The sequence below is a fragment of the Balaenoptera borealis genome, assembly GCF_965194805.1.
Source record: "Balaenoptera borealis genome assembly, chromosome: 13".
Classification (NCBI taxonomy): Eukaryota; Metazoa; Chordata; class Mammalia; order Artiodactyla; family Balaenopteridae; genus Balaenoptera; species Balaenoptera borealis.
Genome location: NC_138870.1, coordinates 58800755 through 58826892, shown reverse-complemented (window position 1 = coordinate 58826892; position 26138 = coordinate 58800755). Strand labels below are relative to the sequence as shown.

At 36.3% G+C, this 26138-nt stretch overlaps 1 protein-coding gene across 7 annotated transcripts in view; it reads right to left on the bottom strand.

Annotated features, from left to right (window-relative positions):
• Positions 1–26138, bottom strand: part of RAB3IP (RAB3A interacting protein) — a 60117-nt gene that overhangs the window by 22127 nt on the left and 11852 nt on the right. For 6 of the 7 annotated variants that reach the window (XM_082351686.1, XM_082351688.1, XM_082351687.1 and 3 more), the window contains 5 exons: positions 25528–25803; positions 24563–24821; positions 10551–10646; positions 4682–4759; positions 3800–4003 (listed from right to left, as the gene is read on the bottom strand). In XM_082351686.1, coding sequence (XP_082207812.1) covers positions 3800–4003; positions 4682–4759; positions 10551–10646; positions 24563–24821; positions 25528–25778 — 888 coding nt within the window. In that variant the 5' untranslated portion in view covers positions 25779–25803. Of the gene's footprint in view, positions 1–3799; positions 4004–4681; positions 4760–10550; positions 10647–24562; positions 24822–25527; positions 25804–26138 lie in introns of those variants that run through there. The other variant, XM_082351689.1, reaches the window with a different exon arrangement.

The window sequence follows — 26138 nt, the reverse complement described above, 5'->3', positions numbered from 1 at the left end:
TTTTTTTTAACTGAAGTATAGTTGATTTACAATATTGTGTTAATTTCAGGTATATAGCAAAGTGATTCAGTTATACATATATTTTCCAGACTCTTTCCTATTATAGGTTATTACAAGATACTGAATATAGCTCCCTGTACTATACAGTATATTCTTCTTGTTTATTTTATATATAGTAATGTATGTCTGTTAATCCCATACTCCTAGTTTATCCCTCCCCCGTCCTTTCCCCTTTGGTAACCATAAGTTTGTTTTCTACATCTGTGAGTCTGTTTCTGTTTTGTAAATAAATTCATCTGCATCTTTTTTTAGATTCCACATATAAGGGATATCATATTTGTCTTTCTCTTTCTAACTTACTTCACTTAGTATGATAATCTCTAGGTCCATCCATGTTGCTACAAATGGCAATATTTCATTCTTTTTTATGGCTGAGTAATATTCCATTGCAGAAATTTTTCTTTTTAAAAAACAATCCAAATTCCCAAATGACTAGGTGGCACTTTTCAATGTATCCACTATGGTGTCCAAGGACACTACTATTATCCACCTCGCCAAAAAAAATAATAGTAATGTTGGAGCTCCCCTTAAGATACAAGTGCACACTGTCCTGAATATACAAGATGATAAGTCTTTTGTGAAAATAATCAAAAAGTAATTTGGAGCCAAGTTAATTAAATAAAGTGTTTGAGGGGCTTCCCTGGTGGCGCAGTGGTTAAGAATCCACCTGCCAATGCAGGGGACATGGGTTCAAGCCCTGGTCCGGGAAGATCCCACATGCCGTGGAGCAACTAAGCCCGTGTGCCACAATTACTGAGCCTGTGCTCTAGAGCCCGCGAGCCCCAACTACTGAAGCCCGTGTGCCACAACTACTGAAGCCCGCGTGCCACAACTACTGAAGCCCACGTGCCTAGAGCCTGTGCTCTGCAACAGGAGAAGCCACCGCAATGGGAAGCCTGCGCACCGCAATGAAGAGTCGCCTCCTCTCGCTGCAACTATAGAAAGCCCACACGCAGCAACCAAGACCCAACACAGACAAAAATAAATAAATAAAATAAATAATTTTTTTAAAAAAATAATTTAAAAATAACATGTTTGAATAAACAGAGACTGACTAAACCGTGAAACCTCGTTTGGGGTCAAAAGTGACACCAATTGTTCTGCTATTACCTTAAGGCATTTCCAAAAGAATTTCCAAAATATTTACTGTATAAGCTGCAAGACTAAAAGCAGCACACACAAAGCCTCCTAAATTGACTATCTTAAAATATAACATTTATTTAGATTGTTTTGGCATTTCAACATCCAGTATCTACCATCTGAATTATCAGTAATAATCCAGGCTGGCACCCACCTTCCTATTCACTCTTCCAGTTGTCCCTTCTCTTCCCATCCAATTTAATAAATTTTCCCAAGTATTCTTCTCTACAGATTCCCTCAGCCCAGCTCAACACTTGTCAACATACAAAGCTACATCCACCCACAGCCACCCAAACACAGAGAAGTGTCTCTCACTCGCCTGGCACTCTAAGCCAGAAACACTGCATACACTATAAATGAAGCACTGACTGCAGCTATGGCCTCTAGCACAGCTCAATCAGATGTGCAGGTAGTCTTCACAAAAGTAACAAAAGGCTGACTGTACCCCAGCTTTCCTACAGACTTTCCTTTAAGGTGTATAATGGCAATCTCAATGTGAATATTTTTCATCCCAATCCATAAATTCCTTGAATCAAAGCTAAAGGCAAAAGGATAAAAATATTAGCAGATAAGTAATACTTACATTTTCAAACTCACTTTCTTTGTAAAGTCTACCCTTTGATGGATATAAAGCTCAAAGTAGGTAAGTAGTGTTCTAAGGAAAGACTCTAGTTTAAAGGCAGTAATTTATTTATTAAGAGCTGACTCTGTGTCAGGAACTATGGTAAGCACTTCACAAACATTTAATCCTAAAAGCTGAGCAAGATAAATATTATAATCTCCATTTACTGATAAGGAAACTAGGGTTTAGAGAAATAAAGTAACTTGACCAAGGTTACAGAGCAAGAAACCAGTAAAAGTTGACATCTGAGTGACTTGATCTCAAAGCCTTGCCTCATTACATGTGTGTGCATGCATGCACGTGTGTTTTAAATGCTTTCAGAAGATACGTTATGACCAAATGCCCCCATCACATTTTCTGCAGAAACATGGACATGTTTCATTTTCCTTCCAATTGTTAGATCTCTTTCTAAGACTTACACAAGTCAAATTTATGTGTCTCCTCTGTCTAATAAAACTTTTTGACAAGTTTTTCACATGTATTAGAAAACAGGATATATGAGGGAAGCAAAAAGTTATATGCTGCCTATTCATATTTTAAGGAATTTTGTAAATTAAAAACAAGACTTTAAAATGTTCCATGAGAAACTATTTAAATTTTCTTAGTGTAGACAATAGGGAAAAAAGGTACATAATTACACACACTGAGAAACCATAGCAAAAATACAAGTTGTACCAAGCAATGAAAAATGCTATCTAGGGCTTCCCTGGTGGCACAGTGGTTAAGAATCCGCCTGCCAATGCAGGGGACACAGGTTCAATCTCTGGTCCGGGAAGATCCCACATGCCGTGGAGCAACTAAGCCCATGCGCCACAACTACTGGGCCTGCGCTCTAGAGCCCACGAGCCACAACTACTGAGCCCATGTGCTACAACTACTGAAGCCCGCACGCCTAGAGCCTGTACTCCACAACAAGAGAAGCCATCGCAGTGAGAAGCCTGAGCATCAAAATGAAGAGCAGCCCCTGCTCGCTGCAACTAGAGAAAGCCCCCACGCAGCAACAAAGACCCAACGCAGCCAAAAAAAAAAATGCTATCTAAATTGAAAGAAATCAGAATTAAAGTTATGACTAAAAAAGTTTCTTAAATATTTAATAGAAACCAATGTGAATTTTAGATTTTGTCACATTCCGATTTGACCAAGTAGTGAACTTCTCTCTCACTAGCATCTTTTTTATTAATAACTAAAAATGCAATTCAATTAAAATAAGTAACAACCTTGGTTATTCAATTTAATAAACTCCTGGCTTCCATGCAAAAATCTGAACAAGCGTACACAGCTTCTTAATGAATAATGATGGACTTGAATTCACAATGTAAAATACAGCTTTTAAGAAAAAAATGGGAGGAGGCTGCTCATTAATTAGTGATCAATCCCCTTGGAAATGTTTTCTCATATGTAAGTAAAAACTATTTTACTCAGAACACCTCAAAATATTTCCAGTTATTATCTCAGTTATCTTTATAACATATCTTTTAAAATGATAAGGCTACCATTAGTTCTATTTTTTGTTGCTTAATTATCTGAATGAACTCTAGGACTACCCTATGGATATAAAATTCTGCTTCTCCCAGAATTTAAGTAAAAGCAATGTGCCATTCTTCAAGAAAATCACCTAAATATTTTCACACATTCTTATATTCATATTTTGCTAGAGCACCTTAGCAATAAATTTTGACTAGTCATATCATTAAAGCCACCCACTCTCCTTTATACAACACATGACCGTTTGCTCCCTAAATGAAATATCGAGATTAAGAAACTCACCAAGTTTCCAGCAGGTACTCCAAGGTCAGCCAGGTAGAGAAGGGAAATGAAGAATCCCTGAAAGCAGCCAGCTCTAGATAAAGCCTCCCCCATCTTAATACTGAATATTTTGTACTAAAAATTTTGCTGGCAAAAATCATAACCAACACCTCAGTGATGAGAATTAATAAGTATCAACAGAGTCAGAGGGGACAGTCCTGGACGAGTTACCTCTTTGCAGTCTTTTACAATTGGCTGTATCACACTGAGGTCCTGATGACTGCCACTCATAGCACTGCTTGTACTTTTATTTCTTGTATGCCCCTTTTTAAAATGTGTCTTTCCACCTGGCAGAGGCTCTTGTGTAGGTGATGTTGGAGAACTGGACAATACAAGTGTCTTCAAAGCAGCTACTTCAGCTTGAAGTACATCAATCTTGAAAAGAAATCAACACAGTCACATACACTGAATATGTTTTATGACAGATGCAGCTAAATGTTAGCAATTTAGTTACTTTCAAAGATGAAATATCAGTTTAATCTGTATTTCCTATGGATTAATAAAAGGAAAGTAAAACCAAATGGTTTTTTTGAAGGTTTTTTTTTTTTAAACCAAGTTTTTTGATGTTTCCATACAGTCTGGATTCAGCTGCTATTCACATCAGATGAAATTTTTTAAATTATCAAAATGTCTAACATTTCACTTATGTGAATTTTCAAAATCTTCAAAATATATTAAAAAATAGCTTATGATTAGTTGCTGTTCATTCCTAAAATAGTAAAATCTAATAACATTTCAGTTGGCTATTTTTTAGTGAATTAAGAAAATAAATATTAACTTTAAAATGTGATTATACAATCCTTTTGATAATACATGTGATTCACAAGCCTTTAAATCATTTGCTTCTAATATAAATGGACACCAAACATTCATTATTAATTATATATATGTAGTAGCTATTTTCTTCTTTATAGTTTCCTGTAGTTTTAAAAATCTTCTAAAGTAAGCACTGCTTTTATAATCAGAACAAATCCAATAAATGTTAAGGTATTTTTAAAATAGTAATCACTAATTTCTTTACATTTTATAGTATTAAAAGCAGCAACAACTTACTTTTCCTTGTGCTTCTTTTAGCTGTTTTTCTGCTGTTGCCTGCTTGACATTTGCTTCTCTCACCATCTTATGAGCTTCCTGAAAAAGTTAACATCTCAAATTTTGGAAACAAAGTATTTAGCATTTGTTTTCAAAAATCTTTCAACATGTGTCTATGATTGAGGCAAAGCTACACTAACAAAATTTTGCCTAAAATTAAGTATCCAGCATAAACTGCTGAAATAGCAGTTGTCATCAGCCAGACCAACTATTAGGAATAAGGAATAGGTACCTTCTTTTAGTATCTATTACCACTGAGGCAGCCAAGTTGAGTTTGATCATTCTGATCAGTGCCTGTGTAAGGACTGCAAATGTGATGAAGGAAAACACATGACCCACATGTCAAATCCAACTTCTTTGCAGTTAGGTTTTTATAATTTGATATACACACACACACACACTATTCATTCATATTACTACTCACAGCAAAGACATACAGAAGGGACAAGTAAAAATATTAACACATCAATAATGTTGCACTTTATAGGAATAACAGTTGAGAAACCTTAGAGCTTCCAATAAAAATATTCACAAAATGATATTAAATGACAATTTTGTGCAGAGCAATCTAAAAAGGCAAATCAGAGTTAACCCTTTAATAAGATCTTAACTTTTTAGTACCACAAAAATGAAACTCTAGGTATTTAATTCCCCTTTATTCAGATATCATTTATTCATCAAACACTTATTCATGACACCTCTTCATGAAGTACTGTTCCAAGTGCTGATAATACACTGGGAAAAGAGACAAGGTCCCTGCTCTTAAGGAGCTTACATTCTGATTACATTCTAATAATCAAATAAAATATCTGAGTACAAATTCTGGATTTTATTCTAAATCCACTATGAAGCCTTATGGTTTTTTAAGGAAGAGAGTGACATGATCTTACTTGTACTTTAAAAAGCTTACTCTCCTGTATGGAATAATCCCTATAAAGAATAAGAATAGACTGGAACAGTATAGAGGGTGCTCAAGATAATCCCCCAGGATGTAAGAACATGTATTTTAGAACTTCAGTTTACAGTTCATGAGAAGGAAGGAAGTGAGGGAAGGAGGAAGGAAGGAAGGAAATCAGCTTCAAAAACATTTAATCATTTGACAACAGAACCCTCACTAGGTCTGTTGATTGTTCAGGGGAGAGTAGAAGTTCTCCACACCAGAATTCCACGGTGGCACTCCCATTTGTCCATTTGCTCTTAGAGTACTGTAATGAACTGCAGCTTGTACGTGCCCAAGAACGTGAGTTTACAGATTATATTATTTTAAATAAGAGAAGCTTTACTATCAATGCTTTATAATGAGATTAACTGTGAGAATATGCCATGCACAATTATGCTGGTTATCTTGTGTCAAAGTCTGTAAGAGCTATCAAATTTAATAATGAGGTAAGCCTTTTTCTTTTAAAAATAACAAATGTTTCAGCTGTGCTAGATTTTTCTGTGATGTCGCTGTCAATAAAATACTACTTGACAGGTAGTTTCAAAATAATAAACATATCTATCTGACCCACCAAGATAAGTGACATTTAAACTATGAATGCAGAAGTAACTCGTGCTAAGGAGAGAATATTTGTTTAAATGTTTGGAAATGGACTCTGGTTTCATAAATAGCGGACTATGCAACTTGAAACAAACTTCCTACAGAGAACAATTTTTAAAAGCGGGACATTTTTTAAAAATTTCTTTGAAACATTAGAGAGCTAACAAAATAGTGAAGAATCAGGGGACCAAGATGCAGGAGAACAGGTAAACCCAGGAAAGTGAGCTGGGATTTGGGGTGACTTGTCCCCTAGAGATATAAGGGATACACTGAAAAGGTATAACATACATGTTATTGGAGTCCAAAAAGGAAAGAGAAAAGAGCTAGAATGAGGCAGGAGCAGTATCAAAAATGATAATTCATAGGTTTTAGCAAATTGACAAAAGACATCAAAGGATATATTCAAAAATGTTTGAAAACTTTTCTATCACTCTGTCATTCTGAAACTGAAAAATGATGTAAGTATCATCTATATGAGAAGTCAGCAAACTTTCTAGAAAGGCCAGATAGTAAGTAGTTTGAGCTTTGTAAGCCATATGGTCTCTATTGTAACTACTCAACTCTGCTGCTGCAGTGTGAAAGCAGCCATAGACAGTAAAACAATGAGTGTGGCCATTCCAATAAAAATTCATAGGCACTGAAGAGCTTCATATAGTTTTCATATGTCACAAAATATTCCTCTTTTGATTTTTTTCCCCCACCTCTTACCATTTGGAAATGTAAAAACCAATCTTGTCTCATTAGGCTGTACAAAAGTATATATAGGCCAGTTTTGCCCTGCAGGCTGTAGGTTGCAGACCTCTGATCTATACAAATATTCATGTCTGTATACTTACAAACTTTGAAAACAGAATTTTTTTCCTATCTGGTTAGCAGTGATTCAAATGAAGGGGATTTTCTTCTCTTTTTTAAAAAAAGTGTTTATTCAACATCTTCTGATTAATTTGCAAAAACAATTTGCTGGTATTAGAGAAGACAAAAATTCACTAGAGAATGTTCTGGAAAAGCCTTCACATAACTGGCAATGGGACTGAAAATTCAGTATAATGACTTATTACAGGAAAAGAAGTACTTGTTCCTTTTGGATCAGTATATCTGTGAGTCAGCAGCAGCATTACATCTAAATTTTAAAAATGGAATTTAGACCAGACCTTCATCTGGATCATAAATTTAAAACAAGATTTCAAAAACAAGGTAACATATTCAATCACGCTGCTCTCACTAAATAAATATACACACAAACAATATGTTTTAGTGAGAATAAAATACTTTTGTACTATTATAAAAAATCTAAGCATTTTTGTTATCTCACTCTTTTTAAAACTTTTGTGTTTTATACTGTATGTAACACATTATATGTGTGTTAGTGTATGTGCATAATTTGTGAGTAAGTACATATGCTCTTAGAGCAGTGTCTAGTACATAGGAAACTCTCAATAAATAGCAGGTATCTTTATCATAATGAAGGTCCATGCTCAAATTTGTCTCTGTGGCTTGAGACAAATGGAAGTTCCATTTATGACTTTCATAGCACTTAAAGTAAGATCAAGGTCACGAATTTGAGTCCCAACTTTGCTCCTTACTCTAATTATGCCTCATTTTCTTCACAGACAAAATAACAATTTATACTATATGTGCCATATAGCATTGTTGAGAGAAAACTAAGCATATCATAGACATTTATTAAAACTGGCTGAAAAAATATAAAAACATCTTAAGACTACATATCTTTTTTTTCCATGTTAAATGTAGACTACTTTGTAAAGCATTCTTTCAACCGACTTCATTTTATATTTTACATTATCTCAAAATCTAAAATACTAGAAGAAAAAATATATATATACATATATACACACACATATATATAACTTTAGAGTCTTGTATTTGATACATTTAAGACTCAAGTTTGCTAAATACAAAGTATAATTATATTCAAGATTATTCATCATTCATAATAAATTCCTAATCTGAGTTTACATGTTTACCAAAATTGTACAAATTGAGTTTATTCAAAAAAATCTTTAATTCTTAAAAAAACTACACACACATATGCATAAAATGTAGGCAAAAAACATCTTTTCATAAGACAATGGTAAACTGAAATCATGAAGGCACAACTGAGACCACAGAAAAACTTTTTGCCCTTTTTTTCTAAATTCATATTGGTTTGAATACAACTTTCTTCATTACTGAAATCATCTTTAATCAGTGTAGTTTCTTTCCCAGAAAGTACACACAGTTAAGGCTATTAGCCATTGTTAGGTTGGGGATAAGTTAGGGATCCCAAAACTATGTTTTTTAGATAGCTTTTTCATCCACTGCATGAACTGCATTTCTGGTACTTCACATCCTACTATAGAGAGGGAAAAGTTTGTTTGTTCTCCCCCTACTTCATCTAACAAAATGCACATGTAAGTGCAGATGGATGGAAATAAGCAGGGCTAAACTTAAGGGCAGGCAGATAGGAAATCAAAATTAACATAAGTAGCATAATATATTTGTTTGCTTATCTACTATCCATATATTATAGAAATTTCTTCTAACCAGACATTACTGGAAGAAAAGTCTTATGTTTCTGAGTCCTTCTACATATAAAAATGTAACAAGTTACACAGCTCCTGTTCCAGATCTTTAACTTCCCACTACCTCTATGCTTAAATTTATCTTCCTCTCATCTCTGATAACTAGCTAACTAAACAAGAAAATAAGTTAGTTTTTAAACGTCCATGAAAGCAAATGACCCCAGAAAAGACAAGGGAGAGGGCAAAGGGTTGTGGAGCAGAGGGGGCATGGAAAGCCCACGTCTGAAAATATCTTCTGCAATATTACTTGTAATGATAGAAACTGTGCAATGTACACTTGATAGATTACGATTATCATTACATTCACTACGTAGTAACATGAAAAGATGTTAACGTACAAAATATATTAGGATTACAACTAGGTAAGCAAATATATAGCTAAAACTAAAAAAGATTCTGCATATACAAAAATAACAAAAGGTAAAGAAATTTTTCCTCCAAAATCTTTTTTTACATTAAAATTTTTAAGAACAAATTTTTAGGGAAAAAAAGAAAATACTGGTAAAGTGATAATGACACTAGTCATTCTAGTAACACATCAATGTTTTTAATAAGGAACTTCTGAAGGCTAAAGGTCTTATAACCTAAAGGTAGTGGTTCTTAACCAAGGAAATAATACCCTCTCCCCATCCTCCACAAGGATATTTAAAAGTTGTCAAAATGATGAGGGAGTATTACTAGAATTTGGGTCAAGTGTGATGGTTAACTTTGTGTGTCCAACTTGACTGGGCCACAGGTGTCCACATATTTTAGTCAAACATTCTGGATGTTTCTGTGAAGATGCTTCTGGATGAGACTAACATCTGAATTGGTAAACTGAGTAAAGCAGACTGCCCTCCATAATATGGGTGAGGCTCATCCAATCAGCTGAAGGCCGGTTAGAACAAAAAGGCTCATCCCCAAAGAGTAAGAGAATTCTTCCTGCCTTCAGACTCAAATTGAAACATTAGCTCTTCCTTGGTCTCAAGTCTGTCAGCCTTTGGACTGGAAACTAGAACTACACAAGTAGCTCTCCTGGTTCTCTGGCCTTTGGACTCAAGACTGGAACTACACCATCATCTCTCCTGGGTCTCCAGCCTACCAACTCATCCTCCAGATTTTGGGACTTGCCAACCTCCATAACTGCATGAGTCAATTCCTTACATAAGTCTCTTTCTACATACATGTAAATGTATATATGTATATATACACACATCCTATTGGTTCTGTTTCTTGGAAAACCCTAATACACCAAGGATTATAAATGTCCAACAATGTCAATGGCCCCCCTACTGAGAAACACTGCTTGAACTGGGTAGGAATTTTGATCCTGTGGCAGGCTGGAAATAAAGATGTATGCCTTCTAACCTTCCTCAAATCATCCCCTATCAGAAGACTACCTCAAGGGTTTGCCATCTTTGTTACGGAATCATATAAAGATACTCTAAAGCAGCCCCTAAATAGTTGGTAAAATCAAAATTAAAATTTACCTCCTTTCTTTCCACATACACATTTTTAAACCACCTGATTCTGGTAACCCATAGTGTTTTTTTCTTTTCATATCATTTTAAGTTGTAGACTTTACATTTCTTAAAGATTTTATCTTTTTAGAGGACTTATAAATATGCATGAAGCTAAGCATATCTTTTTCAAGATTCCCTCATAAAACAATTCTATCAATATATAAAAACCATGACGTTGCTCTTGGCCAAGATGTAAACAGACCAACCTCAAATAGACTAGCTGTGAGTTCCTCCAATTCCTGTCCAAGTTGATCTCGTACTTTAGAAAGCCTCTCACACTCTTCATCTTTTAACTTCAGTTCCTATGAGAAATTGATCATTTTATTTTTTATTTCCAAAGTTCAAAGTTTGATTCAGCAGACTATACAATTTTTACTAATAAAATTACAAAATATTAATACTGCCCCCTCTTACAACATTCACACTGAAAGTGTTTATTTAGTACTTGCTATGTGGAAACAATCAGGCAAATCTAAAATTACAAATAATTCTAATTCACATATTAAATTTTCATGTTTTTTCATAAAATATCCAAAGATTAAGTATAATTATTCATTACATGTGAAAATAAACAATTAAATAACTTCATTCTTTTTTCCTTAACTTTTCTCTGAACATATTTATTTCTATCAACCAAGGAATTTCTTCAATTATGCTGATTCATTTCAATAAATGTTCAGTGAAGTTTTTTCATGTTTACTTTAAAAATTGTTTACCTATAATTTCATGTACCATACTGCAATTAGTCTAAAATTTCCATTAGGGGACTATACCCATTTAACACTGCAACCAGAGGCAAACAGTGTATATTACATTTAAAATTAAGAAGAATATTAATGACAAAAATCCTACATTTATACGTAACTCCTCAATAGGTCATAAATAGATGCTAAAAATTCCTTTATTAAGATGTTAAATATGCCATTTTATGTTACCCTAAATTTATCTTTCAAACTTAGAGATTAAAAAAAAAAATCCAAACTCCCTATGTATCAGCCACAAATACAGTCGTGCTGTAATTGTGGTGGCAGCATAGTTTTTGAATCCCCCGACAATTCCTGACAACCAAATATTCCAATTGGGATACCAGAAGAACCAAATGACTACATCTTCAACAAAACTAGGTAAAAGAAAATCCCCACATATTTTAGACCATGAGAAAATGTGGCTACACTGCCCAGACCACAGGATCAGTCACTGTGTGGAAGGGAGCAGCTGTGTGGAAGGGACTACAGAGATACTCTATAAAGCCTCAGAACCCAAAAATCATTACAAATGCCCCAAAAGCAGAGGACTATACCCTTGGTAAAAATGGGAAGAAAAAAGTGTGAGAACAAATGGAGAAAAAGGGAAAGGTTTTCACAGGCTCCAAGTTGCAGATGAGTGCAAAAATCACACGCAGTACAGAGGCAGCAAACAGTACAGTGAAGCTCTAAACACTCAGGAATCTCAAAGCATCCAGCAAAGAGACCTTTCCAGAAGGACAGAGCCCCAACATAAGGGGAGAACTCTTGGAATATAAAACCAAATTGCAGGACAGGAATAATGGAGATAGCGAGAGAGAAGGTGCAGATATTAAAGGAGGAAGGAGTGGCAAGGTTCCAAAGGAAACAGATCTTTGGAAGTATTATTAGAAAAAAAAATATCTTAGGATGTAATGCTAAGCACAGAGACACTAGGCTGATGGAGAAAACCTTCTTTCACTTTCATGGGTTTTCTTGTTATTAATTAGTGCCCTTTCTTTTCAGCTTAAAGAAGTCCTTTTACATTTCTTGTAAGGCTGGTATAATGGTGAACTCCTTTAGCTTTCACTTGTCTGCAAACCTCTTGATCTCTCCTTCAATTGTGAATGATAATCTTGCTGGGTAGAGTATTCTTGGCTGAAAGTTTTTTCCTTTCAGCACTTGGAATGTATCATGCCAGTCCCTTCTGGCCTGCAAAGTTTCTGCTGAAAAATCTGCTGATAGTCTTTTGGGAGTTCCCTTGTATGTAACAGCTGGTTTTTTCACTTGCTGATTCTGATATTCTCTTTAACTTCTGACATTTTGATTATAATATGTCTTGGTGTCTCTTTGAGTTCTTTTTTGGAACTCTGTGTTTCCTGGACCTGGATACCTGTTTTCCTTCCCCAGGTTGAGGAAGTTTTCAGCTATTATTTCTTCAAAAAATTCTCTGCCCCCTCCTGTCTCCCTTCTCCTCTGGGACCCCTATAAAGTGAATGTTGTTCCACTTGATAGTGTTCCATAGGCCCCTTAAGCTACCTTCACTTTTTTTCATTCTTTTTTCTTTTTGCTGCGCTATTTGGCTGAGTTCTACAGCCCTGTCTTCCAGATCACTGATGCTTTCTTCTTTTTTTTTTTTTTTTTTAAAGGCATACTCTTTTTTTTTCTTTTTTTTTAATTAATTAATTAATTTAATTTATTTTTGGCTGTGTTGGGTCTTCGTTTCTATGCGAGGGCTTTCTCTAGTTGCGGCAAGCGGGGGCCACTCTTCATCGCGGTGCGCGGACCTCTCACTATCGTGGCCTCTCTTGTTGCGGAGCACAGGCTCCAGACGCGCAGGCTCAGTAATTGTGGCTCACGGGCCTAGTTGCTCCGCGGCATGTGGGATCTTCCCAGACCAGGGCTCGAACCCGTGTCCCCTGCATTGGCAGGCAGACTCTCAACCACTGCGCCACCAGGGAAGCCCAATGCTTTCTTCTTCTTCATCATCTATCCTCTTGTTGAACCCCTCTAGTGTATTTTTCAATTCTATTATTAGATTCTTTGGCTCTGTGACCTATGTTTGGTACTTTCTTATATTTTCTATCTCTGCTGAAGTTCCCACTATGTTCATCCATTCTTCTCCCAGGTTTGGTGAGACCATTATTTTGAACTCTTTATCAGGTAAATTACTTTTCTGTTTCATTAAGATTATTTTCTGTGGTTTTACCTTGTTCTTTCATTTGGAATATATTTCTCTGTTTGCTAACTTTGACTCTCTGTGTTTGTTTCCATGTATTATGCAAAATAGCTCCCTTTCCCAGTCTTGGAGGAGTGGCTTCATTTAAAAAATGAACTTTACTGTTCAAGTCCTAGCTCTTGGTTGCCTCTTGAACCTTTGTGACTATCTAGGCAGCCTGATTTATTCTTGACAGGTCCCAGTTGTGAGGGTTTGCCAAGACCTGTCAGGGTTCCAAAGGGCGGGACCTTAATCAGCATCTAGTTTCAAGCTGATGAGAAGCCAGACCCTTAGGCAGCAGCTTTTAAAGTATGAAAATATATACAGTCCCACAGGACCACAATTGAAAACCTCGCCAGCCTCCAGACCAGGTGATCTTGAGGTGTCCCCTTGGCAACAGTTGCAAAAATCAGGGCTCCAGACAAGTGCTCAAGCTCCTTTCTGGGAGGTACCTGCAAGCTGTAGCAAGGCCAAGGGAGACAGCAAAGATGGCATCCCCTGGCCTACATTCCCTGAGAACATGCCATGCCCTTCAGAACAGGCTGAAGCTCCAGGATAAGTAAATATGATTTTTCACAGGAAGACTGGGAGTGTGTTTCATTCAGCTATCTATGCCATACCCTGGGGATGGTAGTCTGCCAAGAACTGTCTCTCCAACTGTTTCAGTCCCGTGGGGCCCCAAAAACACAAGCTCCCCTCTGGCCTCTAGAGCCAGGCATTCAAGGCTCTGTGTGGACTGTGTGCACCCACTGGCTTTAGCCGGGCTGCAGGAGAGCAAGGGGGTGGCCTGTGCCCACTGGCTTTCCTGAGGCTGTGGGAGAGCACAGGGATGGAGAACACTAGCAAGGTAGAGGGAGGGCGCAAAAATGGCACCTGCCAGTGCTTGCAAAATAGAGAATGCAAAAACAGAGCCTGCCAGCACTTCCATCCCCAGAGAGAGTCCCAATAAGCCCCTCCCGCTCTGGAGGATGCTTTAAGATTAGCAGATGAATCTCCTCACTTATGGTCTAGGCACTTTTCAAACTGCTGCTTTTGTGCTGGGTCCCAGGGTAAGAGAGTCTGCGTGTGAGCCTTTAAGAGTGAAATCTCAGTTCTCTACAGCCTTTTGGGTCTCCTGGACATAAGCCACATTGGTTTTCAAAGCCAAACATTTTGGGGGCTCATCTCTCGAGTGCAGGTCCCAAGAATTAAGGTGCCTGATGTGGGGCACAAACCCCTTGCTTCTCAGGGAGAAGCTCTGTGTTTGTGAGATCCCTCCTGATTGTGGGTCAGCTGCGCCAGGGGTGGGATTCCTGGTGAGACTGCATGTCTGCCTCTCCTACCTGTCTCTATGTGGCCTTTTTATCCTTTGTGTGGAGAAGCTGTTCAACTAGTTCTTTTTCAGAGGGAATTATTCCATATGTGGCTGTAGATTTGGTGTGTCCATGGGAGGAGGTGGGTTCAGGATCTTCCAACACCATCATCTTGAACCACCTTCTCAAGAAAACCTTGAACAAGGCTTACCTCTGAGAGACAGAAGTGGCTACACAGATACACCAACAACAACAGAAGGGAAAGCCCTGGAACATGAGACTGAGAGAGCTATCCTGGTTTATCCTACTCCTTCACAGGAACCTCTTCCTAAGAATCCTGGGAAATCCAATTCATTTAAACATGAAAAACAAACAAACAGAAGATATGTGAAGTTACCATAATAAAAAAGTTAAACATAAAGCCAAGTCAACTATGGATACAAGGGAAAGAAAATCAGATAGGTATCAAATTTCAACAGCATTTTATGCTAGAAAACAATGGAATCACATTTTTAAGATACTCAAGGGAAAAAAATGTGGGTTGAGGATTTTATATCCAGCCAAAGTATCCTTCAAATGTCAGACCAGAGACAGAAAATTATAAAACTGTAAAACTTTAGAAAATATATCCCCCATGAGCCTGCCTGAGTTATGAAGTAGCAAATGAGTTTCATGTAATCAAGAAAAAAACTGGAGAAGCTTTAACATTAAGAACTGGGGGTGAGGGGCTTCCCTGGTGGTGCAGTGGTTGAGAGTCTGCCTGCCAATGCAGGGGACACGGGTTCGAGCCCTGGGAAGGGGAAGATCCCACATGCCACAGAGCAGCTGGGCCCGTGAGCCACAATTACTGAGCCTGCGCGTCTGGAGCCTGTGCTCCCCAACAGGAGAGGCCGCGATAGTAAGGGGCCCGCGCACCGCGATGAAGAGTGGCCCCCGCTTGCTGCAACTGGAGAAAGCCCTCGCACAGAAACGAAGACCCAACACAGCCGTAAGTGAAAAAATAAATAAATAAAAATTAAAAAAAAAAAAAGAACTGGGGGTGAGAAGCAAATGTATTTAACTGTAGAACTACAACTAAAAGACAGGAATACACAAGAATGAAAAGACAAGCCACAGACTGGGAGAAAATATTTGCAGAAGACATCTGATAAAGGACTGTTAACCAAAATATACAAAGAATTCTTGAAACTCAACAGTAAGAAAACAATCTGATTAAAAAATGTGCAAAAGATCTGAACAGACACCTCACCAAAGATATACAAATGGCAAATAAGCATATGAAAAGACGTTCCATATTACATGTCATCAGGGAAATGCAAACTACAACAACGAGATACCACCATACTCCTATTAGAATGGCCAAAACCCAAACACTGAGAACAGTATATACTGACAAGGATGGAGAGCAACACGAATTCTCATGCATTGCTGGTAGGAATACAAAATGGTACAGCCACTTTGGAAGACAGCTTGCAATTTTTTACAAAACCAAACATACTCTTACCACACGATCCAGCAATCATACACCTTGGATTTACCCAAAGGATATGAAAACTTGTATCTACACAAAAGCCTGCACATAGATGTTTACACATTGATAACTGCCAAAACTTGGAAGCAACTAAATATCCTTCAGTAAGTAAATGACTAATTAAACTTTTGTACATCCAAATAACGAACCATTACTCAGCATTAAGTGGAAATGAGCTCTCATGCCATGAAAAGACATGGAGGAAAATAAATGCATGACTAAATAAAAGAATTCAATCTGAAAAGGCTACATACTGTATGACTCCAACTACATGACATTCTGAAAAAGGGAAAACTATGGAGATGGTAAAAAGATCAGTGGGCGGCCAGGGACTGAGGGGCAGGGAGGGATGAATAGGTAGAGCATAGAGGATTTTCAGGACAGTGAAACTGTTCCATATGATACTATAATGATAGATACACATTATTATATTTTTGTCAAAATCCACAGAATGTACAACACCAAGAGTGAACCCTAATGTAAACACTAAAGTAAATGGGGGATAATAACATGTCAATATAGGTTCACCAACAGTAACAACTGTACCATTCTGGGGTGAGATGTTGATAGTGGGAGTGGCTATGCATATGTGGGGAAAGGGGATATATAGCCACTCTGTACTTTCCTCTCAATTTCTGCTATGAGCTTAAAATTGCTCTAAAAAAAAGTCTGTTTTTTTAAATGGGGATAAAGTTAAGAAAACAGTTACATAAATGTTATAAGTTTTAGAAACGTAAAAATAACACAGACAAAAAAACAACAACAAAAAAACCCCAACAAAATAGGAGAAAGGTGAAACTAAATTCACTAACTTCTTAAATATAAACTGGGAATAAAGGGATATAACTTGAGGCTCACAAATCAATTAGTATTAACCTAAACATATTTAACACCATAGAGATTAACCTTAAGATAATACCTGTAACTAAAATTAAATGATAGAGGAGAAGGAAAGAAATAGTTACTAGATAATTTTATGGTATTGCTTATAGTAGGGAACAAAGTCAGTACCTAAAGAAAGGCTAAGAGAAATTCTTTGATTAAAGGTAACAACTAGGATGGAAATCAAACCTTCCAAAATACCAAATAGGAAAAAAAGGAAGACTGCACAAAGAAAACAGAGCACAGAGTGAAAAGAATTGTATTCCTAGAGTAGACATTTGAAAGCTATGTGACAGAAACAAGCCCCAATGCAGAATACTTATCAATAAATACAAATGTGTGTAACTCACTTATTAAAAGAAAATGATTTTCAGATCGGCTAAAAAAGCAAAATCCATCTCTATTCTCTATACAAGAGACACACCTAAAACTAAGTGATTCAGACAGATTAAAAATAAAAGGATGGATAGAAGTGCACTAAAAAATATAATACAAATAAAAACAAAACAGAGACCTCAATATTGATATCAGACTAGGCAGGGCAAAAGTCATTAAAGTAGATAAAGGAAACTTCATAATGCTAAAGACTACAACACAAAGTGGAATACTCTCAAATACAAAAGTAGACCTAAATAAATAGGAAGAAAGACATATTATGTTCTTGAATAGAAAGTCATCATAAAGATGCCAATTCTCCCTGAGTTAATTTATAACTCTGTAAATGCATACGTTTAATTCCAGATCCTTCTGAACTCTAAAATTTCACAATGTTATAATTATATATGAAAACTAAGTCAATTCATTCAACATTTCCTACTATGTAGGTACTACAGTAATCCCTCAGGATACAATACCAAGTAAGATACTGTCCCCTTGAGAAGCTTCCAATCCTCAGAGCAATACATATATCATTCACAAAGGCAAATTCTTGAATCATTCCCTACCATTTACCAAAGTAAACCTCACCCTGATACTAAAGACCCTCTACAATATGTGCTCAGTTTCCCTTTTCAGAGTTATTACCTTTGATCCATACTCTAAAACTAGAGTTAAACTGGTCTGATTCATTCCTGTTTCATTCCCCAATTTGATCTCATCCACCTGGACTGGGCATAAATCTCTGACTCTTTATCTTTATGCTTCTAGGTCTAAATCAATCTACCCATATGAACTCAAATTTGTATTTCATGGGAATACTTTTTAGAATGCCATTTGTACTTTTCATTATCAGTACCTTATACTGTAAAATAGCTATTCGAAATTCACTCCTTCGACAAACATTAATTTCGTGCTAACAATGCATCAGGCATTCATCTAGGTGCTGGCAAGAGAAAAGGAATGAGGCCCAGTCCATGCTTTTCACAAATCCATAGCCTACTGAGGGCAGCAAATCTTTAAACAGATTCACAAGGAAAACTGATAAGGGCTATCGTAGTGATGTGCACATATTAGAAAAAGTAGGAGCCTGCCAAATGTAAAGACTAAAACAGTGTATTCCACAGTGGCTAAAGATGGGGAGGGGTGGATGCCACAGTTAGATAATGTCAGAAAGTTAGGTTTATGGTGAGTCCTGAAAAGCCTTGGCTAAGAAAGTGGAACTTACTACAAAGAAAAGGGGAAATCATCCCAAAGGCAATGGGAAGTCACTGAAGGATTTTAAACAGGACAGTGACAATCAGACTGCAATTCAAAACAGTACCTTGAACAGTGTGGCTAGGTTAAAAAAAAAAGACTGGAGACAGGGAAAACAGTTGATTACTGAAGTATTTCAGGCAAGAGACACAGACTTAAGAGTAGTAGTACTAGAGAAAAGAAATTTGAGGGATATTTCAAACGCAGAAAATCAGGACTCTATGATCAAGTAAATTCCATCAAATTTAAGACTCATTAATTTTAAGATAAACATTTTATACATCAAGAAAGAAAAAATGTTGGCAATGAAACTATGATCTGATGGGTTTTTTTTTTCCACTTAGAATCTTCATTTTGCACTTTATAGGAAGAACTCTTTTAAACTGATGGAGACACAAATTTTTATCCTATGTCATTCTCTTTTGTACCTTTCTCTTTGTTTTGATGTCCTATCATAGTGAGATCCTTTTAGGACATTTAACCCAGTAATTCAGCACCCAGCTCACATAATTCAACTGATTTAGTAACAACATGTACGGCTACAGGCAAGTTAGCACGCAAGCAGGCAATGACAACTCTTATGACTGCTGCCTAGCTGGGAGCAATTTTAAAACTCATACTGATTTCAGAGATGTTAAAATGAGGGACAACGTACAACTAAGGATCAATGAAACATCACCACGCATACATGTCTTTTCTCCCCAACTAGCACCGTAAGAGTAGGGTAAAGTCTAATTTATTTTTCCCTCTACAGGGCCTAATACAAGCTGTGAGAACTTTGGTTACTCAAGAAATGTTTGTTCATAAAAGAACACAGTAAATGTTTATAAGCATCCTTGGTCACAGTTAGTAGGGCCATGCTAAACATGGATCTGTAAGAGTATGTGTTTTGAATGACTTTCTCTGGCTGCAAGCTATTCCACTGGATTTTATTTTCTAAGTCATTTTCATTCTCTTTTAAGGAAGAATAATTAAAAGTTGAAAGTAACACCTTATATCAGTAGGTCTCACACTTTAGTGAATATAAGAATCAATAGGGTGCTGTACACCAGAAACTAACACAACATTGTAAATCAATTATACTTCAATTAAAAAACAAAAAGGAGGGCTTCCCTGGTGGCACAGTGGTTAAGAATCCACCTGCCAATGCAGGAGACACGGGTTCGAGCCCTGGTCTGGGAAGATCCCACATGCCGTGGAGCAACTAAGCCCGTGTGGCACAACTACTGAGTCTGCGTTCTAGAGTCCGCGAGCCACCACTACAGAGCCTGCGTGCCACAACTACTAAAGCCTGTGCACCTAGAGCCCATGCTCTGCAACAAGAGAAGCCACCACAATGGGAGGTCCGCACACCGCAACGAAGAGTAGCCCCTGCTCACCGCAACTAGAGAAAGCCCGCTAGCAGCAACAAAGACCCAACACAGCCAAAAATAAATAAATAAAATAAATAAATTTATATATATAAAAAAAAGAATCAATAGCGTAGTTTATTGAAAATGCATATCCTCAAGCCTCAATACAATAATTTTGTTTCAACAGAAGATGGCGTAGACTCCGGGAATCTACATTTTAAAAGTGATGTACTAAAACCCAACTTCTGTCTCAGGATTCCACCAAAAGTTGTTCTTCAGCAATGACCTGTAGAAGGCCAAACAAGTGAAGGACTACATCACTACCCCTGGCATCCCTGCACCTGAAAATCAATAACCACATGGTTGCTCCCCCTACACAGAGTATGGATTTGTTGCTGGTAAGTGGTTACTCCACCAAGGCTACATTTCCCAGCCCATCACACATTTAAGTGTCAGCATGAAACTGGTTCACACCAATGGAATGTAAGTAAAAGTTATGTGTATCACTTCTAAGTCAAAGCTTTTTAGAAGCAGGTGTGCTTTCTCCAAGCTTTCTTTTCCCTTCACTTCACTGGTTAGATACGATAAGAAAACTCTAAAAGATTACAAAGATCCAAGACAGAAGAAACATAGATCCCCAAATTATTTCACAAAGAACTGCCTGTGAACTATGAACATTTGCTTTAAAGTGTTAAATGAATAAAAATGAACTTCTATTAAGTCACTAAAATTTAGGGGTACCTTACAAGAAGCTAACACATCCCTAACTAATATATTATGCATGTGTGTCTACTTACACAACAGTGTAACTGCATACACATGTATATATTCATTTAATCAACAGAATGTGTTGAGAAGCCATTATGTGCTCAAGACATAATCATGAGCAAAAACACATGTAATCCTTATCTTCATGAAGCTCAAAATTATTGAAGTGTATGTTTAGGTGTAGACTTCTGTGTTGGGGTTAACTGGGATGGGGCAGAGCAAACAATACAAATAAAGAAATAGAACTTTCACTCTCAATCAAGATAGAGTACCAGGGATCATATTTACCACGCTGCCTGACAGAACTAAAAAAAAAGGGAAAAAAATTGTGAAATGATTTTTAAGACATTGGACATCAGGCAAAAAAGACAGTGATCCTCCAGAAACGGGAAACAATAAAGTGAGGCCTATGATTTGTTCCAGCATTTCACCTGAAGAGATAAAAGCATTATTAGACAAGGATTAAATGTTATTAAACTGTATTTCATATGTTCAAGAAGCTAGAAGACAGACTAAACATGTTAAACAAAACAAATGAAATACTTAAAAGACCCAATCAAACTTTCAGGGATGAAGACTAACATGTCTGTGATAAAAAATACATTGTATAGAATTAACATATTAGATACTACAGGGGGAAAAAAGAAGAGTAGTGACATTGAAGACACAGCAACAGAAATTATACACAATGAAACACAGAAAGAAAAAAGATTTAAAAAATAAATGAATAGAGCATCAGTGAGCTGTGGGACAACTTTAAGCAGTTTACTGTACACATAATAGGAGTCCTGAAGGAGAGGAGAGATAGGGGAGGTAAGTAAATGTTTTTGAAGAAATAATGGCCCAAATTTCCCAATTTCTATGAAAACAAACAACCCACAAATTCAAGAAACTCCACAAATTCCCAGTTCAAGAAACGCGAAGAGAACCGCACCAAGGCATACCATAATCAAATAGCTTACAGCCAGTGATAAAGAGGAATATCACATCACATGCAGAAAAACAAAGGTAAGGATAACAGCTGACTTCTCGTGAGAGACAGTGCAAGCTAGAAGACACTAGAGCAACATCTTTAAAGTACTAAAAGAAAAAAACTATCAACCTAAAATTCTTTACCCCGTGAAACTATATTTCAAAAGCAAAGGTGAAAAAAAATACCTTTTAAAATATACAACAGCTGAAAATAATTTATCAGCAGCACACACGTAACAAATATGTTAAAGGAAGTCCTCCAAGCAGAAGGAAAATGGTATCAGATGGAAATCTGGATCCACATGAAGGAATGAAGAGCACTGGAAATAGTAACTGTATGGGTAAATATGAGGATTCTTATATTTAAATCCCTTTAAAAAATAACCAGCTGTTTAATGAAAAAATAAATGTATTGTGGAATTTAAATAAAACATATAAAGAAGTAAAATTATGGCAATCACAGCACAAAAACTGAAAGGGGAAAACGAAAGTACAGTTGAGCCCTGAACAACATGGGTTTGAACTGCATGTGTCCACTTATATGTGGATTTTTAAAAATAAATACATACTGCAGTAGCACACAATCCATGGTTGGCTGAATCCACGGATACAGAACCACATAAAGTCATATGCAGATTTTCAATTGCACAGGGGTCAGTGCCCCTAACCCCACTTTGTCCAAGGGTCAACTGCATACTTTTGTAAAGTTCTTATACTGTATGTGAGATAGTATAATATTATCAGAACGTAGAGAGTGATAAGTTAAAGTTGTATACTACAAACCCTAAAGCAATCACTAAATTAGCAAAACGAAGATATACAGCCAATAAGCCAAAGGAGGTAAGATGAAATCACAAAAACATATGGAATTAATCCAAAAGAAGGCATAAAAGGAGAAAAAAGGGAAAAAGAAATAGAAGAGACAAACAGAAAACAAATAGTAAGATGGCAGATTTAAACCAAACTGTATCACATTAAATGTAAATAGTCTAACATAAACACACCAATTAAAAGGCAGAGATTATCAGAAAGGATAAAAAAGCAAGATCTAATAATATGCTGCCTTCAAGAAAGCCCACTTTAAATAGGGAGACAAAAATAGGTTAAGAGAAAAAGGATGGAAAAATGGTAACTTTCTGGCCGCTCTTAAAAGAATAATCAGAATAAACAGAATGACTAGTGACATAATTTTGATTCATGAGTTGCCATTAATTCAGGAAGTATTTTCATATCCAACAGTCCTTTTCAAGTCTTGAGCTCTAAGTAAGTATTAATACTATCTTATACTCTTCATAATAAAATTCACCATATGCATGTGTTCACACATCATTATCATTTCAATTACCTCGACAGTACTTCTAAATACAACAAACTAAAAATTTCAAAAATAACTCCAAACTTGAGCTAAGAAATTAGCAATATATTCTGACCAATCAGTAACCACAATGTATTCCCAAAGATGGATATATATGTTCAATAGTTTACCTGTATATAAATTGTTATTTCACTTAATACTCTGTATTAAGATGAGAGTCTGAGCCAAATGACAGATGCCAAATATAGCCATATCTCACCACACCCCCTACCTTTGGGAAAAGATTAAGAAGGCTATTGATTTTTCTTTCTGATAAATATACATTCAACCAAAAATGTTTTAGCATATCTTCATGGATGTTTAATTAGCCATTCATTGAAGCATTATAAAGAGACATATATGCCAGGCATCGTCCTGTATTATTCTAGGCACTGGGGATACAAAAATCAATGTTATGCTCTTGAGAGAAAAGTCTGGTGGGGAGAAGATGGGAATATATGTTTGTAAAATGTCATAATATGCTGGAAATCATGTCATAGAATGTTTTCCCTATTGCCTCAATTTTCTAAATGTGCACTGGTCCATTTCACCTGAGTTGTGAAATTTATATACATAGAGTTGTTCGTATTATTCCTTTATTATACTTTCCATGTCTGCAGGGTCTGTAGTGATACCCTCTGTTTCATTCCTGCTATTGATAATGTGTCTTCTGTTCTTTTTTATCAGTCTTATTAGAGGTTTGTCAATTCTACTGATCTTTTTAAAGAACCAGCACTTTGTTTCATTCATTTTCTCTGGTTTTTCTGTTGTCAATTTCATTGATTTCTGTTCTTTACTATTTCCTTCCTTCTGCTTGCTCTTGGTTTTATTTTGCTGTTCTTCTTCTAGTTTCTTTAAGTGGGAGACTAGATTGTTGATTTGAAACTTTTCCTTTTTTCTAATGTATGAATACTTAGTGCTACAAATTTCCCTTTAAAATTTAATTACAGACACAGAAAAAGAATGAGATATAGTCACAAATTTGGGAATAAATAGAAATTTAAAAGACGACCAAGTGAGAAACAGAACAAATTACTAGGAGACGAAAATCCTCCAAGGTAAGGTACAGAAAATATTCAAACCCAGCTGAATGGCAAGGCACTACTACTAAAACAGTTCCTCAAAACATAATGACTTGGACTGAATGGCTTCAAGCAAATAATCACAAAGTCAATCACATACAGAGAGGAAAAAACCGACACATGGAACATAACTCACCAAATCTGCATTACAGATAATGCAAGACAGGGAACAGGCAATGTAGGGGGGGCACAAAAAGAACTTAAGAATCTCTTTTTTCTAGTTTGTACTCTAAGATGAGCTTCTTTACTACTCAATTTCACAGATTCCTAAATGCTGCCCAACAGGAGCTAAGACTGTGCATATGCAAAAGATAAGTGTAGAACTGTAATGATTTCACTTGAGTTGCCCCCCCCATGGATAAATATTAATTTTGAATATAACATATGGAAGAATAAAATATCTTTTTGCTTACCCTCTGAGCTTTTGCAAGTTCTTCTTTTAATCTTTCATAGCCCTTTTCTCTAACTTCCAAAACAGATGGGCTTCGTAAGCGGGACAGACTATCAGTACTCAACCCAAAAATATCATCACTGCCATCACAAGCCTCTGTTATGGTAGCACCCTGTAAAAACTCCCTCTCTGCATTACAGTTGTCCTTTCTTGTAGTTAATTTAGTTAACCCAGCTGTGATTCCAGAGGTAGAACAAGGTGCTGGGTCTGTAACATGGATGCTGTAAAGGAGAGTTAAAAAAACATCAGCATGTGCTTAAATATAACTGGCATAAACACACGTCTATAACTGCATTATCCAATCTGTTCACCACTATATCTAATTAATAGCATGTCCTGAGCCAAAGCAACCACATTTCAAGTCCTTCATAGCCACATAGGTCTAATGGCTATCATATTAAACAGCACAGAAACAGAACATTTTCATCATCCCAGAAAGTTCTATTGGATAGTACTACTCTAGAACAGGGGTCTGCAAACTAAATGCAGGATAAATCCAGCCTGCCACCTGTTTTTTAAGGCCTACAAGCCAAGAATGATTTTTACATTTTCAATGGTTGAAAAAAAACAATAATATTTTGTGGCACAAGAAAATTATATAAAATTCAAAATTCAGTGTCTATATATAAAGTCTTATTGGAGCTTATTCATTTACATACTGTCTACGGCTGCTTTCACACTTTAACAGCAGAGTCCAACAGTTACAACAGAGACTGTGTAGCCCACAAAGCCTAAAATATTTACTATTTGGCCCTTTACATAAAAAGTTTGTGACCCCTGGTCTTGAGGATTAACATGTATTGCTCTTCATGAACCACCTTATATTATTCAAATTTTCTAAAACAATAAAACTTAAAATAAGTTAACCAAGCAAACTTCGTTTGTTTAATACAATACTCTAAAACAAGCATTTTGATGATCTCCTACCTGACACTAGATATTTCTGCACAATTTAAACGTCTGGGGGATGAATACACAGGTTGTGTAGGAAGGTCGGAAACATCTAAGGCATTAGCCTGGATAGGGGCGGAGCATAAAGCTGAAGGATGTGGCCGGTAGATGACACTTGGTGAGGTAGTCTGCTCTTGAGTTCCCGGTTCATACACACCAAGAAGGTCTGGAGAAGTAGGTGAAGCAAGGTTTACTTCATGGAAGCCTTCCAAGGGGTCATTAGCCATAGCAAATGCCTCATCATAGGATAACCTATGTTAAAACAAAAAGCAGGAAATTATTTTGAGATAGTGACATTTAAAATTAAATTAAGATGTATATTTATAAAATGTGTTTAACAGTCCATTATAAACTATAAACTTACAATGAAAAGAGACAGCAAAGGAAAGAAACTACAATCATTTAAAATTTATTAAGTGATCTCAGACTATAAACACTACAAAAGGCAAACAATCTGATTCAGAATAAACTTGAAAGTGATGGCTAACACTGTTACAATGATTAATTAATAAATATTTAACAATGAGGAATGAATAAAAATTTGCTTGGTATTTTTAACTTTGCTATCATATGTGACTTTGGTTAGA